Below are 17,821 nucleotides of genomic sequence, written 5' to 3' on the forward strand. Positions count from 1 at the left end.
TGGTTCAAGATGATTTTTCAGTCAGGAGCAAAATGAGTTTCTCATTTGGGTTGCTGAAATCCAGCTGGAGGTGCTGTCACTCTGAAACTGGCCCCTCCATGAGGCTGTCTCCTCCCTCTGTGTCTCTGTGTCTCTGTGTGTCTATGTCTCTGTGTGTCTGTGTCTCTGTGTGTCTATGTCTCTGTGTGTCTGTGTCTCTGTGTGTCTATGTCTCTGTGTGTCTGTGTGTCTATGTCTCTGTGTGTCTGTATCTGTGTACCTCTGTGTGTCTGTATCTGTGTACCTCTGTGTGTCTGTGCCTCTGTGTGTCTGTGCCTCTGTGTGTCTATGCCTCTGTGTCTGTGTCTCTGTCTGTCTGTGCCTCTGTGTGTCTGTGCCTCTGTGTCTGTGTGTCTGTGCCTCTGTGTGTCTGTGCCTCTGTGTCTGTGCCTCTGTGTCTGTGTCTCTGTGTGTCTGTGTCTCTGTGTCTGTGCCTCTGTGTGTCTGTGCCTCTGTCTGTGCCTCTGTCTGTGTGTCTGTGCCTCTGTGTCTGTGTCTCTGTGTGTCTATGTCTCTGTGTGTCTGTGCCTCTGTGTCCCTATGTCTCTGTATGTCTATGTCTCTGTATGTCTGTGTCTCTGTGTCTGTGCCTCTGTGTGTCTGTGCCTCTGTGTGTCTGTGCCTCTGTCTGTGCCTCTGTCTGTGTGTCTGTGCCTCTGTCTGTGCCTCTGTGTCTGTGTCTCTGTGTGTCTATGTCTCTGTGTGTCTGTGCCTCTGTGTCCCTATGTCTATGTATGTCTATGTCTCTGTGTGTCTGTGTCTCTGTGTCTGTGCCTCTGTGTGAATATGTCTCTGTGTGTCTGTGTCTCTGTGTCTGTGCCTCTGTGTGTCTGTGCCTCTGTGTGTCTGTGCCTCTGTGTCTTTGTCTCTGTGTGTCTGTGCCTCTGTGTGTCTGTGCCTCTGTGTCTTTGTCTCTGTGTGTCTGTGCCTCTGTGTGTCTGTGCCTCTGTGTCTGTGTCTCTGTGCCTCTGTATGTCTGTGCCTCTGTGTGTCTGTGCCTCTGTGTCTGTGTCTCTGTGTGTCTGTGCCTCTGTGTGTCTGTGCCTCTGTGTCTGTGTCTCTGTGTGTCTGTGCCTCTATATGTCTGTGCCTCTGTGTCTGTGCCTCTGTGTGTCTGTGCCTCTGTGTCTGTGTCTCTGTGTGTCTGTGCCTCTATATGTCTGTGCCTCTGTGTGTCTGTGCCTCTGTGTGTCTGTGCCTCTGTGTCTGTGTCTCTGTGTGTCTGTGCCTCTGTATGTCTGTGCCTCTGTGTCTGTGCCTCTGTGTGTCTGTGCCTCTGTGTCTGTGTCTCTGTGTGTCTGTGCCTCTGTGTGTCTGTGCCTCTGTGTCTGTGTCTCTGTGTGTCTGTGCCTCTGTATGTCTGTGCCTCTGTGTCTGTGTCTCTGTGTGTCTGTGCCTCTGTGTGTCTGTGCCTCTGTGCCTGTGTGTCTGTGTCTCTGTGTGTTTGTGCCTCTGTGTTTGTGTCTCTGTGTCTGTGCCTCTGTGTTTGTGTCTCTGTGTTTGTTTCTGTGTCTCTGTGTCTGTGTCTCTGTGTGTCTGTGCCTCTGTGTCTGTGCTACTGTCTCCGTCATCACATGAGTCAGTGCTGTAGTGAGTTAGTGTGTGTGCTCTCACCAGTGGGCGAGAGGTTTTGTCTAAAAGGTCAGAGCAGACGACGTGCAAAATTATAATCTCATTTTCATACTAACACTGATTTTCCACAAGGGTAGATTTCTGCAATTTTGTCTTTGAAATGTGGAAAACAGACCTAGTTCATTAAAATTGTTTGCTTATATTATTGTGCACTGTTCTGTAAAGTGTCTTTAAGTGTCCAGAAAAGTAAAAAGTGAACTCACTGCTCATGTTTATGAATGAGAGCTGTGTCCAGTGTTCTGAGAAAGAGCCAGAGAACTGTGTGAACTTATAATAATAATAATAATAATAATAATAATAATAATAATAATAATAATAATAATAATAATAACAATAATACATTACTATCCTATATCATGCAAAATGGACTCTTGTGAGGTATAAGCTCTGTTAGAACATTAAAAACATATCACATTCACAGTTTGACTAGCCCTTTATTATTAGTCTGTCTGCATCTCCAAATCTCAAAATGCTCTGTTCCACCTTGTGATGTCATAAAGTGGTGGGTTTCAAGTTAATAGCTCCTTTAACCTTGAATACACTAAAGACGAGCAATTCCAGGGCTGAAATGATCCAAATGATTCTAGTGAAGGTGTGTTGAGTTTAAAAACACAGTGAAGCACTGTATTACTTACCAGATGACATCACAAGGTGGATTGAGTGTTTTCTGTTTGAGAGAAGAACTCATCCTAAATGCGCAAGGTTTGTCAAACCTGTGAATGAAACAAAACACAACTCCAGGTCTGTTTGTGATGAGGAAACATTATATTATTGATCAGAAAATAGTGTACTATGGACCCTTTACATAGCACATGATGTTACATCCAGTTACAATTACTTTTTCATTCTTACTTGAGTAAATTTGTACTTGTAGTTTTTGAGGGATGCAGTTTTGTATGTGGTGACACTGTGTTGTGAGTGGAGCTGATGTGGTGAGTGCAGGCTGGGAGCCAGGATTCTCAACACTGCTTATTTTAGCACTAGATTAGCCACAGACTAATCCACGCACACACAACACACACGTACACACATGTACACACACAATACACACGTACACACACACGCACACACACAACACACACACATACATGTACATACACAATCACACACACAACACACACATGTACGCGTACACACAAACACACAGACACACAACACACACACGCAACACACGCACATGTACACACACACGTAAACACACACACATACACACTCTCTCTGCTTTTCTCTCACTCTCTCTCTCTACCTGCCTCTCTTTCTTTCTCTCTTTCTTTCTTTGTGTAGACTGTAGAGAAATACTGTATGTTTAATGCCATTTGGTGAAATAATATAGGCAAATCAATCTCCATGGAAACAAAAAGGCTCTGTCCAGGAAATGTGTATGTGCACCTTTAAACAAACATGCATCAAATACAATCTACACTACTCACAATAAGTTAGGGATATTGTTATTTACATGAGTGCTTTTCCTATTTGGTCTGAATTTTAATGAAATAAGTAAAAGTTCCCTTTGATATTACTAAGAATGAATGAGAAGAAACACCATTTTCATTAGTTTAATATTTATTACCCCCAAAATTTAGACAATAGCAAGGATAGCCCCAAGTAACAAAAATTAACAATGAAGTGAAGAATGACCACATGTCCACCTTGTGCTATGCTGCTCAGGCCTGTTGTCATCACAAAGAACTCTGATTGATATATATATATGATGTGTGTGTGTATATGTATATATATATATATATATATATATATATATATATATATATATATATATATATATATATATATATATATGTATTTGAGGTCTGTCAAGAGTCAGACCATGAGTTCGTGGCAACAAGACTGAGCCCAAATATGTTCGATGTATTCAACGTTCGAAATACATTCGAGACAAAACCAAGGCGACCTCCCCCCTCCCCTTTTCCCAAAACTTTTCTCATTGAATCTACATGATTCACGTTGGTCACCTATTTTGGCTTTTCTTTTTTTGGCCTAGTTTGGATTTTGCCAAAAGGTGAGAGATATTATTTGCCTGCTGTTTTCTGTTACAAAGAAGAAATTCAATTCTGCAAACTGGACAAAGGTTTTTTGAATACATTTTACAGCTCGTCCAAGCTGCTTCTTCAGTTCTGGCCAGATACTGATGGACACTTCCTTATATCTGCCTGAAGGAAGGAGCTAAGTACAGACAATGTCCACCAGTACCGGACCAGAAGTGAAGAAGCAGCGTGGATGAGCTTCAAAACCAATTCAACCAAAAATGTTTGTCCAGTAACAGGACTGCTATGGATCCTGTGTAGTTGTTGTGTTGTTGTACTTGTTGTCGTAGTTGTGGTATTGTAGTTGTTGTAGTAGTTGTAGTTGTAGCTGTTGTTGTAGTAGTGTTGTTGTTGTAGATGTTGAGTTGTAATTGTAATTGTTGTGTTGTTATGTTGTTGTTGAGTTGTAGTTGTAGCTGTTGTTGTAGTAGTGTTGTTGTTGTAGCTGTTGAGTTGTAGTTGTTGTGTTGCTGTTGTAGATGTTGAGTTGTTGTTTTAGTAGTTGTGGTGTTGTAGTACATGTTGTGTTGTTGTAGTAGTAGTAGTTGTTGTTGTAGTAGTGTTGTTGTTGTAGATGTTGAGTTGTAGTTGTAATTGTTGTGTTGTTGCGTTGTTGTTGAGTTGTAGTTGTAGCTGTTGTAGTAGTAGTAGTGTTGTTGTAGATGTTGTGGTGTTGTAGTACTTGTTGTGTTGTTGTAATTGTAGTTGTAGCTGTTGTAGTAGTAGTCAGTGTTGGGAAGGTTACTTTTAAAATGTAATCCCCTACAGATTACAGATTACATACCCCAAAATGTAGTTTGTAACGTAATCCATTAAATTACTTTGATTACTTTGGATTACTTGATATATTATATATTACTTGACAGGAGGTCCCGAGTTGGCGTAGAGTTAAGCAAAGAGCCACGCCTTAGGCGAGTTTTATAAATACAGCGGTTGGCGTAGGAAGCGCGCACGCACGGATTTTTGCGTAAGCAAGATTTATAAATGAGGCCCCTGGTCTAGACCTCCTGTAAGTTCTACGCAAAGTCTGGAGACACGGGGAAAAAGCGACACTCGTGGAGAGAAGCAGAAGTGAACAGAGTTTGAGGAAGTGTTTGATCAGAAAATCCACGTATATAGAAGAATTACCTTCTGATTTGCGCATTTAAGTGTTTGGTTCGCCAAAATACGGAGAAATGCAGTTTATTCCACTCATTATTCTCCACAATATTATACATTTGTCACTCGTGCGCGAGCGCGGCCACGTTCCCTGACTCGGTGTAGCGCAGAGTCCCACAGTCCACACCGCGACCATAGACTTCTATAGAACTCAGACTGTGACCAACACAGAGGACGAAATAATGACCCAACCTGAGAGAAAAATCTTCCCTTGGCCGCAGCAGGAGCCAGGCTTTGATTTAATGAACGCAACTTTAACACTTTTACTTTAGTCTTTACGCACCGAGCGCCAGAGTGACCCGAGTCTGCGGACAACACGAAGCCCACTGCCCGAACCTGACCCGAACCAAAATCTTCCCTACATTTTTGTGTAATGGGGAACTCTTGTACATGAGAGCTGCTCTCTGACTGTATGAAGAACAGAATAATGCCCGTGCCCGTCCCGACCCAGACCCACACTCACAGACCCAGACCCACACTCACAGGTTCAGCAGTTTGGATGTTTCGTGTGGACTTTAATTGGCAGAATAACATCTGTATCTGATGTGTTTCATGCTAAATCTGTGTCCTCGTGTCCCTCCCTCGCTCCTTTCGCTCTCCAGGGGAGGGCATCTGAATCTCTCGCACGCGCTCATAATTTGACCATTCAGATCAGCGCGTGCACGTACCTACGTGTATATGCATAAATACAGGACCAGTCCACACACACTTCATAGACAGACTTAAAAATATAGAGATAAAACTCTTGAAACAGCGAAAAAACACATGGGCTTTACTGCAAAGATGTGCTGCCTAAATATTATGAAATGTGATTAAATGAACAGATTAGTCATTGTTGTCACTTTTAGTTTTGTATTTATTTATTAAACAAGGTTTAATAAAGTCTTTAATAAAGTCTTTGTCGTGATCACGTGGTGCTGCGTGGATCGTATTCCTCCCTCTGTCCCGCGAGTCTCGGTCAAACCCACTGATTATCGGCTCATGTTTAGGGAAATCTCATTCTCCAGTCACTTTACATGCTCCTGTTATGGTGAGGTGGAGGTGTGGAGGGGGCGTGACTTGGCGTAGGTTTACGTGCGCAAATTGTAGTTGCAGGTGGGATTTATAAAGCAAAGATTGCGTAGTTTGGTGCGTGCGGTGGGTTTTCTAAATATGGAGTTTGCGTGGCGCACGCCTTGTCGTAGCTACTAGGCGTACGCACTAACTTACGACAACTCCTGCGCAGTTTTTATAAATGAGGCCCCAGGTCGTTAGTTCTGGTTTAGTCGTGGTTTAGTCCTAGTTTAAACCTGGTTCAGTCCTGCTTTAGTCCTAGTTTAGTCCTGGGTTAGTCCTGGTTTTGTCCTGGTGTTAGTTCTGGTTTAGAGGCGCACAGGAGGAAGTGCGGTTTACGCGAGAAAACACGGTCCACACGCGGCGCACGAGACGGCGGTGTCCGCGCTGTAACTACGGAAGGAGACGTGGTCCGCGGGTTCTCAGGTTGATGACGATGATGAAGGTTTGTGTTTGTGTGTGTTTGTGTGTGTTTGTGTGCACGTCCACTCATGTCGCAGGTCAGTATAGGACAGTAGTGCAGATATTATGAGTCTATGCAGGTTGTTTTCACCAGTGCCAGTAGCTCCTGTTTCACATTTAAGTTGTAGGCGATTTTATATTTGTTTATATATATATATCTCACATCGGGAGAAGAATTTCCAAGACACAAATGCGTTTTTACCAATGCACTGCTGCTTCCACTGTGTGACTGACACCGCCAACTGTAACATGACGTTTACATCGCTCTTACTGTCGCGTTCTGTTTGGGTTTCAGGCAATGAGTGGAATTACCGAAATAAAAAAATAAATAAATGGGATGTAGCACAAAATGTGAAAACAGGAAAATACCGCCTTGTAATCCACTTATTTCAGCAAAGTAACTGTAATCCAATTACCACTCATTGAAACAGTAACTGTAACGGAATACAGTTACTCATAATTTGTACTCTGATTACGTAACAGCGGTACATGTAATCTGTTACTCCCCAACACTGGTAGTAATAGTGTTGTTGTTGTAGATGTTGTCTTGTTGCATTGTTGTGTTGCTGAGCTGTAGTTGTAGTTGTTGTAGTAGTTGTAGTTGTTGTTTTGTAGTAGTTGTATAGTTGTGTGCGTCACTCTGGCTCTGTCCCTGAGGCCTGTGTCTCTTGTGCGATGTACTTGTGTGACAGTACATACACACACACACGCACACACACACAGCACAGATAACACTGCTCACACTGGACGCTCATGTCACAGATTCAGCTCCAGTGCCGTCGCCCAGAGGCAGAATGGCACCAGGATAGTGTGACAGTGTGAGGGGTCTCACATTTGTCTAAACCAATACATACAACATTGCTCAGCCAAATCAAATTCAACTACAACACTTGTTCCAACTGATTGTGAACCAGGACTAAGCCAGGACTGAACTAGTAGTAAACCAGAATAAAACCAAGTCTAACCCACTGAACAAGGGCCAAGATTTCCATGTTTGGAAGGTGGGCTACAGCTGGAATCGGTGGTTTGGTGGGTGTGATCTGGCCCCCAGGCCGCAAGTTGAATAGGCCTTCGAAAAGATACTGTACTTTTCCGAGTAGTTTTCAGACACCGTCATTTCCCCCCTTCTTGAGTAATACAGTAATCGTACTTTCACTTGAGACGAGAGGTTCCTCTTCCCACTGTGAGTAATTCTAAAGTACGGTGACAATGTTCAAGTATTTCATTTGATATGATTTAGTTTTTTTCTCGTGTGTGGTCTATCCTTTTTACCAAAAATATTCCAAAATACCAGATTTTGTTCATTGTGAAAGGTAGTGTATGTGTATTGTATGTGTGAATAGTAGTAGCCCCAAAATAATCCTTTCCATTTTGATATACCCTATTTTCTGCACTATTAGGCTCTTTGAATTATAAGGCGTCATTAAATGGTCTATCTTTTTTCACAAATAAACTGCACCGGACTATAAACAAAACCCAACAGTGTGATGGGTGAGTGGTTTTGTTTGTTTGTGGCGTTCACGGTGACTCTGGGCTTTGTTCAGTTGTGGCGTGTAGGGAGAGTGCTGTCTGGGACCAACGGATTGTTGGCGTGTTTGCAGTGACTCAGTTGTTCAGTTGTGTCTGGAAGTGGCACATTGCACTTGCTTTTTCGGTTCGTTCCTTCATTCTGTTCCTCATCGGTGTGGAGTGATGAGTGTGTCTTCAGATGTGTTTCGCTGTGTGGTCGCTGTCTGCTCTGTGTGTGGCTTTGTAGTTTACTGAAGTCGTGCTGGGACACCCGAGTGGATTCGTGTATAGGGCGCTCTGGATTGTAGGGCGCAGTCGTTTTTTGATGGGGTTGGAGGCTTAAAAGCGCGCCTTATGGTGCGAAAAATACGGTATTTTCTAGAACTACGTGATATTCCACATGAGCTACTTTTCCTTGAATGTACTTGTACTTGAGTAATCTTTTTGTATCAGGTACATGTTTGACTCCTCCCACACCTCTGCTTATGACACCATCACAGCAGTAGAACTCTTCTTTTACTCGGGGGCTTTGTCATCCCGTGTGTAGTTGTTTCTCTTCTCCCCCACACTGTGTTACATGACCTGATCTCCCTCCACTCCCTTCACACCTCACTGCCTCTTCACTCAGTCTGGATGAGCACTTCCTCTGCACCCCTGAGCCTCACAGGGGTGCAGAGGAGGAGAACACTGCTCATCTGTCACTTCAAACACAACCAAACTATTCACTTGCTCACACATACACAGGCACTGGAGACAACATCAGTGTGGGCTCAAAACACCAACCTCAGGTTAAAAGGGGCACTATGTAACTTTTCTGATGGATGGTGCGTCATCTGTTTGCATCATACAAATGATGATTGATTTGCCTGAAATGTTCCATGCTATCTGCAGAATCTGGATCAAGTGAACGGGTATTTCTGCTCTACGTCCTAGACACAAACAGATACACACACACACTTCTGCCTGTCCTCTATGTGGTTCTGTTTCTGTGTGTCTCCGTCCTCTGTGTGGTTCTGTTTCTGTGTGATTCTGTTTTCTGTGTGTCTCTGTCCTCTGTGTGGTTCTGTTCTCTGTGTGATTCTGTTTTCTCTGTGGTTCTGTTTCTGTGTGGTTCTGTGTTCAGTTAATCACTGCTTGCTGCTCGCTGTCTGCACTTGGACTGTCAGCCGGGGCAGCAGTCAGGGCTGCAGGCAGTCGACTCCACCTCTCTATGAACACTTTTTCATGTTTATCAGAAAATAAGTCCTCAGTACGTCTGGTCCCTCTAGTTCTTGAGTGTTTCCCCATCACTGGCTCTCACAGACAGAGAGGCTAGTTCAGAGGGGACCAGACGAGGCTCTTACTGCTCACACTGAAGAATCCAAAGAAACTCTTTTATAATCACCTAGTCTTAATGAAACACACTGTAATACACACTGTTGTGAGTCCTGAGGCCGTACTGAGTCAGAGTCAGAGTCATGTCACTGACACCAGTTACACTCTCAGAAACTCTGTCACTAGTCCAATGTCTGTTCTGATTTATTCAGATGTAACTACAGACCTTCAAGTGAAGTGTCAGGAATCAAATCTTAAAGATCCTAATAACACTTGTGGAGAATCTGTTCTGTCCTCAGATGCTGTACCTGCTTCTGTTAGAGTCAGGGACAGTGTGTCTCTGTTATGGACAGTTTGCCTCTGTTAGAGTCAGGGACAGTGTGTCTCTGTTATGGACAGTTTGTCTCTGTTAGAGTCAGGGACAGTGTGTCTCTGTTATGGACAGTTTGTCTCTGTTAGAGTCAGGGACAGTGTGTCTCTGTTATGGACAGTTTGTCTCTGTTAGAGTCAGGGACAGTTTGTCTCTGTTAGAGTCAGGGACAGTGTGTCTCTGTTATGGACAGTTTGTCTCTGTGGACAGTTTGTCTCTGTTAGAGTCAGGGACAGTTTGTCTCTGTTAGAGTCAGGGACAGTGTGTCTCTGTTATGGACAGTTTGTCTCTGTTAGAGTCAGGGACAGTGTGTCTCTGTTACGGACACTGTTGGGCAAGTTACTTTAAAACTGTAATGCGTTATTTATTACTTATTACTGTCATTTCAAAGTAATTCGTTACATTACAATATTACTGCATTTAAAATGTAAGGCATTACATTACTATTGCATTACTTTAAGTTACTCTCACCAAAATAACTGCAAAAAAGCTGAACTTTTGAGCCGTATATGGACTGAACCAGGACTAAACAAGGTCTAAACCAGGACTAAACCAGAGCTGAACCAGGACTAAACCAGGACTATAACAGGACTAACCTCAGACTGATTCCAGGACTGAAGAGGAGGACTAAACCAGAACTGAACTAGGACTAAAACAGGACTCACTGTTAGGATGGGCTCGAAGGTGACCGCAGGAGAAAGGACCGGCTTTGCTCCGCACCTCATGGAGGTAAGAGCGGCTGTCGCCCGATCGCGCTTTATGGACACCCTGCTGCTCGGGCTCACGGTCCTGATTTCAGCAACTATTTGTGGGTACAAGACCCAGTGCAAAACTCTGCTACAGCGCGTAACTTCTACCTTCCTTCAACGTGTCCAGAAGTCCAACTTTTTGTGCGATGGTTTGCATCGTCCTCTGTCTTTTGGGTGTGAGCGCAGGAGACTTTGTCGGTGCAGAACATTTCGTCGACGTTGTGGGTTTCGTCGGGGAGAAAACTTGCAGACATACAGCACTTCAGAATCACACTGCTAGAGATTGAACATTTATTTAAATTTGGCAGCTGAACATATTCTGTACTGTACTGTACAGTAGACAGGTGTCCCTCAGCCGATCAGGACACAGCGGGAGGAACGCAATACGTGTTCATACACTAAAAACAAAAGGCATGCAAAATTGCACAAAAAAAAAATTCTAAAAATCAGCGAAACAGCGAGACCGCGAAAAGTGAATCGCGTTAGAGCAAGGGACGACTGTAAGCCAGGTCTAAACCAGAAGTGACCCAGGTCTAAACCAGGTCTAAACAGCGTAGAGTTCTGGGTCGGTCCTTTCACCCGCGGTTAACTGAAGGTCTATCCGGCCGCGTCTCCGGCGTTTCACCGCTGCTGATTTCACGGTGATTTTAGCGAATTTCTATGAAGAAAAACCCACCACTTCAATCCAGGTTAAAAAAGCATTGTAACGCGCGTTACTCACATTTGTACCGAGTAAAATATTACAATTTTTCCCCCTGTAATGCCTTACATTACTGCGTTACAGCAAAAATCAACGCATTACTGTAATACATTACTTTTATAATACATTACTCCCAACACTGGTTACGGACAGTGTGTCTCTGTTAGAGTCAGGGACAGTGTGTCTCTGTTATGGACAGTTTGTCTCTGTTAGAGTCAGGGACAGTTTGTCTCTGTTATGGACAGTTTGTCTCTGTTAGAGTCAGGGACAGTTTGTCTCTGTTATGGACAGTTTGTCTCTGTTAGAGTCAGGGACAGTTTGTCTCTGTTATGGACAGTTTGTCTCTGTTAGAGTCAGGGACAGTGTGTCTCTGTTAGGGACAGTTGTGTGTTTGGATCCATGGCTCATAAAGTAGTACAGACCAAAATGAGAGTTCTAAAAAGAGTTTTATTTCCTTTTTTCCCCAAAGGTTGAACAATATTCATTTAGCAGGTGCCAGCAGAGAGGAGGAGGATGTGACATCACACATGACATCTCTCTGGTGTCTTTACAGACGGAATCTCTGTCAGGACACAGATGCGTGTGTGTGCGTACGTGCGTGTGTGTGTGTATCAGTCTTGTACGTGTAAAGTGTATTGTTAGAATGAGCACAGCCTCAGTGAGATGCACATAAATATGGATAGACTCAGTTATATTTGTCCTGTGAGTCATCTGTCATGAGCCCACTCCTCTGTCAGCAGCAGCTCCGTCATCTCCCCCACACGCTACACACACTTTATCTGCTCTAGAACCAGCCTCTGTGTGAATGTGTGTGTGTGCTCTCTAGAACCAGCCTCTGTGTGTGAGTGTGTGTGTGCTCTCTAGAACCAGCCTCTGTGTGTGTGTGTGTGTGCTCTCTAGAACCAGCCTCTGTGTGTGTGTGTGTGTGTGTGCTCTCTAGAACCAGCCTCTGTGTGTGTGTGTGTGTGTGTGCTCTCTAGAACCAGCCTCTGTGTGTGTGTGTGTGTGTGCTCTCTAGAACCAGCCTCTGTGTGTGTGTGTGTGCTCTCTAGAATCAGCCTCTGTGTGTGTGAGTGTGTGTGTGTGTGCTCTCTAGAACCAGCCTCTGTGTGTGTGTGTGCTCTCTTGAACCAGCCTCTGTGTGAGTGTGTATGTGCTCTCTTGAACCAGCCTCTGTGTGAGTGTGTGTGAGTGTGTGTGTGCTCTCTAGAACCAGCCTCTGTGTGAGTGTGTGTGTGTGTGTGTGTGTGTGTGCTCTCTTGAACCAGCCTCTGTGTGAGTGTGTGTGTGTGTGTGTGCTCTCTTGAACCAGCCTCTGTGTGAGTGTGTGTGTGTGTGTGTGTGCTCTCTTGAACCAGCCTCTGTGTGAGTGTGTGTGTGCTCTCTTGAACCAGCCTCTGTGTGTGTGTGTGCATGTGTGTGTGCGTGTGTGTGTATGCTCTAGAGTGTGAGCAGCCTGTGTGTGTATTAGAGTCCGACCGATATATCGGTTGGCCGATATTATCGGCAGATTGGGCTCCTGGAGACATATCGGCTATCGTGCAATATGTGTGCTGATAGGGGCCGATATTTCCCGTGGGCATGTGATACCTCATTATAAAGTTTAGACTCTCTACATTCTGTTCATTTAATCCAATTCACAGACAGATAAATGTCCTAATATGTGGCTCCGCATCAGTGTTTATCTGCGGAGTCATTTGTCTGTGTCTGTGTCCGTACTGTCCCTGAACACACCACAGAGTCATGTCACTTCACTCACGTGCGTTTGTTTACACCCGCAGTCATGCACAACACTGAGATTATTTTCTTTTTATGGACAATCGGTTTGAGTCTGGATTAAAAGGACATTTATTAGTGCAGACTTGTGATGTGAGGAGGAGCCTGTGTGAGCGCTGAGTGTTGGAAATACATCGACTCTGAAGCTAGTTTTGGTTATTGGTTAGCGATTAGCTGCTGTAGCTCCCGCACATAAACAGGCTGTTTTCTATTGGTTTATTGTAAAGTGACTATATTGGCCGTATATTTGTTACTGAACCTGCATTGATATGTAAATGAGCTGTGAATAGACGTGTGAATGATCCACATTTATGCATATAATGAATTACCGCGGTGCGCACACATTTACAGCTAAAGGCTAATAGCGGTAGTTTCTTTACTAGATAGTAGTGTTGGGTCAGTCGCGAATGAAGCGGCTCTTTGAAGCGAACGACGGGAGCCTGCTTCTTATTGGGAGCCGTGTTTTCTATTTCTCTCACTTTTTTTCTCTTCATGCCGCGTGCAGACTCGTGGTAGTTTGACAGTGGCAGCGGCTGAAAACGAAACTTTCAGAAATCTGCGTGTGCATAGGATAAAAAAATGTGCATGTTTGGCTGCAGTTCAGCATAAAATAAATAAACTAGGACTAATCTTGGGCTCGAGAGAGAGAGAGAGAGAGAGAGAGAGAGAGAGAGATAGAGACCAAGTCCTGACACTCAGTCCTGGTTTAGTTCTGGTTTAGTCCTGCTATCCATCCCAGTAGCTAGAATGTGATCTACTGTCTGTAAATATGATGTAAAGAGGCAGAAGAACAATAAATGTTCCCTAAATAAACCCAATTTAAAATCCACTACAGCCAAACCTAAGTTTTTAAACAATTCAAGATTTACAGTGAATTTTTACATCACTAAATATATCGGTGATTATATTGGCTATCGGCTAAACTCCCATTTTATCAGTTTCATATCGGCCACAACAAAATCCATATTGGTCGGGCTCTAGTGTGTAGCATAACGTGCTCCTGTGGAAGAGCTCTGCAGATGTCAGAGTGGTGAGAGGAGTTCTTAAAGGAGTCAGAGTACAGCTGCTACAGTTTGACAAGTTCAAATGCTTAAAGACATAGAGGTGTTGGACACATGTCACATTATTTTTAATATGAATCTGAGTCATTACTGACCTTTCTCCTCCTTTCTTCTCCTCTCTCCTCCCATCTCTTCCTCTTTCCTTTCCTTCTCTCCTCTCCTCTCTCCTCTGTCTTCTCTCCGTCAGATGCCCCGGTGGCAGAGCTGCATGACTTGTTCTGTAAGAAGCTGCAGCAGTGCTGTGTGCTCTTTGACTTCCTGGATTGTGTGGCCGACCTGAAGGGCAAAGAGATCAAACGAGCAGCTCTCAATGAGCTGGTGGAGAGCGTGGCCACGAGCAGAGGGGTGCTGATCGAACCCCTGTACCCTGAGGCCATCAAGATGGTAACAACGCACAACATAACACACAACATAACACACAACATAACACACATTATACATACATGCAATGTAACACAATATACTAGTAGTATGTGTTTGTAAACTGTATGTTGTGTGTTCTTGGGCCCTCTTGAAAAGAAGATGCTGGATCTCAAGGGTCTTTCCATGAATAAATTCTAATTCAAATCTATACAACAGGACACAGAAACCACAGTACTGCAGTCACACAGGCAGAGCAGAAACAACAACATACACTGCTCCAAAAAATTAACACAGGAACACTTTGAAAACACATCAGATCTCAATGTGGAAAAAAAAGTTTTATATCTGTACTGTTACTAACTGTTACTGTTTAAAAATAGTACAAAAATCGATATTTAATTCAAAACAAGGTGCAAACAAAGTTGTGTCTACATGATGGAGAGGAGAGAAGAGAGACACAATCTCCAGCAGCCAGCTTTAAAGGTGGTGGGCCACACCCACAATCAGGCGCAGCTCATTAGGTTGGTCCTCCCTCTCTGTGGAAGCTGGAAGGGAGGGGAGAGCAGCAGCAGCACAAACACACACCCACAAAACACAGACCCAGGCTGGGGTCGTAACATGTACAGAGATGATCAGGGCAGTGTCTTAGAAACAAAATGATGCCACACCTTTTAATGGAAATAAACAGTTGCACCAGAGTAGCAACAATGAGAAACAGGACTGTTTTTGCATGTGGAGGTCATTTCATTTCAAGATTCTCCCTCTTGCTGTTTTTTGGCTGGTTTTCCTCTAGTGCTGCTTTGGCCACATGGATTATCTCTACTGGGAGTATGAGGCTGTTCTTTAACCCTACAGAAGCTGCACAGCTTGTCCACGATAGAACATCTGCACGTGGCGTTGCAAAGAGATTTAATGTGTCTCCCAGCACCATCTCCAGAATATGGAGGAGAGTTCAGGAAACAGGCAGTTACTCTAGGAGAGCTAGGCCAGGCCTGTGCCCTACAGACTTCCAGCAGGACACTGGTGTCTCTACCCAAAACTATCAGAAACAGACTTCGTGAGGGTGGCTTGAGGGCACCATGTCCTGCAGTGGGCGCTGTGCTCATGGTCCAGCACCGTGGAGCTCCATTTGCATTTACTAGACCACACCAGAATTGGCAAGTCCACCATTGGTGCCCTGTGCTTTTCACAGATGAGAGCAAATTCACCCTGAGCACTTGTGATAGACGTGAAAGAGTCTACAGAAGAAAAGGAGAATGTTCTGCTGCCTCCACCATGGTTCAGCAAGAGCGGTTTGGTGGTGGGTCAGTGATGGTCTGGGGAGCCTGATCCATGGAGGGATGCACAGACCTCTACGGCTGGAAGATGGCAGTCTGACTGAAATTAGGTCCTTGAACCCACAGTCAGACTACGCTGGTGATGCACGACAATGTCCGGCCCCTGTGGCAAGAGTCTGTAGGCAGAACCTGGAGGATGAAGGGACTGATACAACTGAATGGCCCTCATGAACACCTCTGGGACATTATGTTTGGGTCCATCAGAGGCCGCCAGGTTGCGCCTCAAACTCTACAGGAGCTCGGGGATGCACTTACACAGGACATCCCACAAGACATCATCTGTCGTCTCATTAGGAGCCACGACATTGTCAAACATGCAGACAAGCATGTGGGGCCACACAAGAGTCTGAGAGGCATTTTGAGTTTTGAGTTTCAGTTTTGAACAGAAGTTAAATATGGCAAAATGGACTAGCCTGCTGCATCATTTCACTTTGATTTTCAGGGTGTCTATAAAATTACTCCTTTTGTTCCTAAGATATATCGCCCTGTCCATATTTGTACAGATATCTAGCATATTAGTGTTTCACACAGATTTTGATATCTAATAAATCTTCAAATGTAGTTCTTTTTGATACAAATTTGTACAGAATTTTGTTTAATGGAAACAACTGATTTGTCTTTTTTTTCTGTTTGTATATTTGTGTTTACTGAAACTACAAATGTGTTAAAAATAAACTCCTCAGCCTTTTCAGCAGGTCTCAGACTATCATAAAAAATACTTTTCAGTCCAGTTAAAAAATGTGGTGGACCTACACCTTCATCTTAACTAAAACCCTCATCTTAACTACACCTCATCTTAACTTAACCTAACCCACATCTTAACCCACTTGGGCTTTTTGTCCAGATCTCGGTGAATATCTTTCGGACACTGCCTCCGAGTGAGAACCCTGAGTTTGACCCAGAGGAGGACGAGCCCACACTGGAGGCATCCTGGCCACACCTCCAGGTTCATCAGTTATTTATTTATGGAATGTCTATGTTAAACCTACAGTTTTTTCAAGTACCTGAGTGTGCAAAGACATCATCTAAGGCAGAACATGTGAATTTGAAATGACGCTGTATCTATCAACTCCTTGTTTCCAGCTGGTCTATGAGTTCTTTCTGCGATTCCTGGAGAGTCCAGACTTCCAGCCTTCCATGGCCAAGCGCTACGTGGACCAGAAGTTTGTCTTACAGGTAATCTTCAAGACTCCATCCTCGGTGTTTACATTGGCATGGGCATGACAGGGTTACACCTCCCTCAATCTCGGGAAAGTTGTGTATCTTTGAGCAGCTGTAGCTTAAAGACTCCTCCACATAGACTTATAGCTCATATATTCAGAAAACGAACACTTTAAACACTGAAGCATTTTTTCATTTCATAGTGATGGGACCGATGTTGCCTCAACCAGTACTACATTTTGTTAAAAAATTATTGTGAAATAATATGATCAAATATACGCTAATCTAATTCACCCTGTGGAGCATGCAGTTTTTCACACTTAAAACTTAAACATCGTTTGAATAAGATCCACAAAGAGATATTTAGGCCTTTTTTATTCATAACTTAGTTTAAAATGAGAAAGAAAAGAGAGAAGCACTCCTCCTGTGTGTCCCACTGCACCGTGCACCAAGAACACAGGCAGCAGAGGGGGGAGGAGCTGGAGCGACACAGAACAGACAAGTAGATCCAGGTTTGTCTAATAATTTAAATGATAAAAATAAAGTTTAATAGACATATTGTAGGCCTATATTGAGTATATTGTATTAATCAATAGTGATGTGTGGAGATTTACACTGCAGAAATAGTTTTTAAATCATAAAGGTGTCATGAAAATGACTTCATTTTATCATCAACTCATAAAACCCACTCACAACACAATATGTATAAAATTCAAACCAGTTAAGAATAATGTCATCAAAATTGTGAATTGATCCCATTTTTGTAAATTGATTCAAAAATCTTTTTCAAAATCATTTTGTGAAAATCCCCCACCCCCAATAGCATATAAACCATATAAAACCAGACCAGACCATATTTAACTCTACTAGACCATACCAGACCATTCCATGCTGTACTTACAACTTGTTATTTACAAAATGACTGAGACTCTGATCGATATACAGTACTGTGCAAAAGTTATAGACAAAATAGAAAAAATTCTGTGAACTAGGAATGTTTTCAAAAATGGAAGTGTTAATCTTTTATTTTCATTAGTCAGCAAAATGCAGTGAATGAACAAAAGAGAAATCTAAATCAAATCAATATTTGGTGTG

At 43.4% G+C, this 17,821-nt stretch overlaps 1 protein-coding gene across 1 annotated transcript in view; it reads left to right on the top strand.

The window, feature by feature from the left end:
- The window catches only part of ppp2r5b (protein phosphatase 2, regulatory subunit B', beta), a 66,341-nt gene that overhangs the window by 25,177 nt on the left and 23,343 nt on the right, over positions 1-17,821 (top strand). Inside the window, exons 2-4 of the mRNA XM_055156112.1 lie at positions 14,053-14,249; positions 16,410-16,511; positions 16,649-16,741. Of these exons, the coding sequence (XP_055012087.1) occupies positions 14,053-14,249; positions 16,410-16,511; positions 16,649-16,741 (392 nt within the window). The remainder of the gene's footprint in view (positions 1-14,052; positions 14,250-16,409; positions 16,512-16,648; positions 16,742-17,821) is intronic.

This window comes from Boleophthalmus pectinirostris, unplaced genomic scaffold (genome assembly GCF_026225935.1).
Source record: "Boleophthalmus pectinirostris isolate CB_2022bp ecotype Guang Dong unplaced genomic scaffold, ASM2622593v1 HiC_scaffold_20, whole genome shotgun sequence".
NCBI classification, from domain to species: domain Eukaryota; kingdom Metazoa; phylum Chordata; class Actinopteri; order Gobiiformes; family Gobiidae; genus Boleophthalmus; species Boleophthalmus pectinirostris.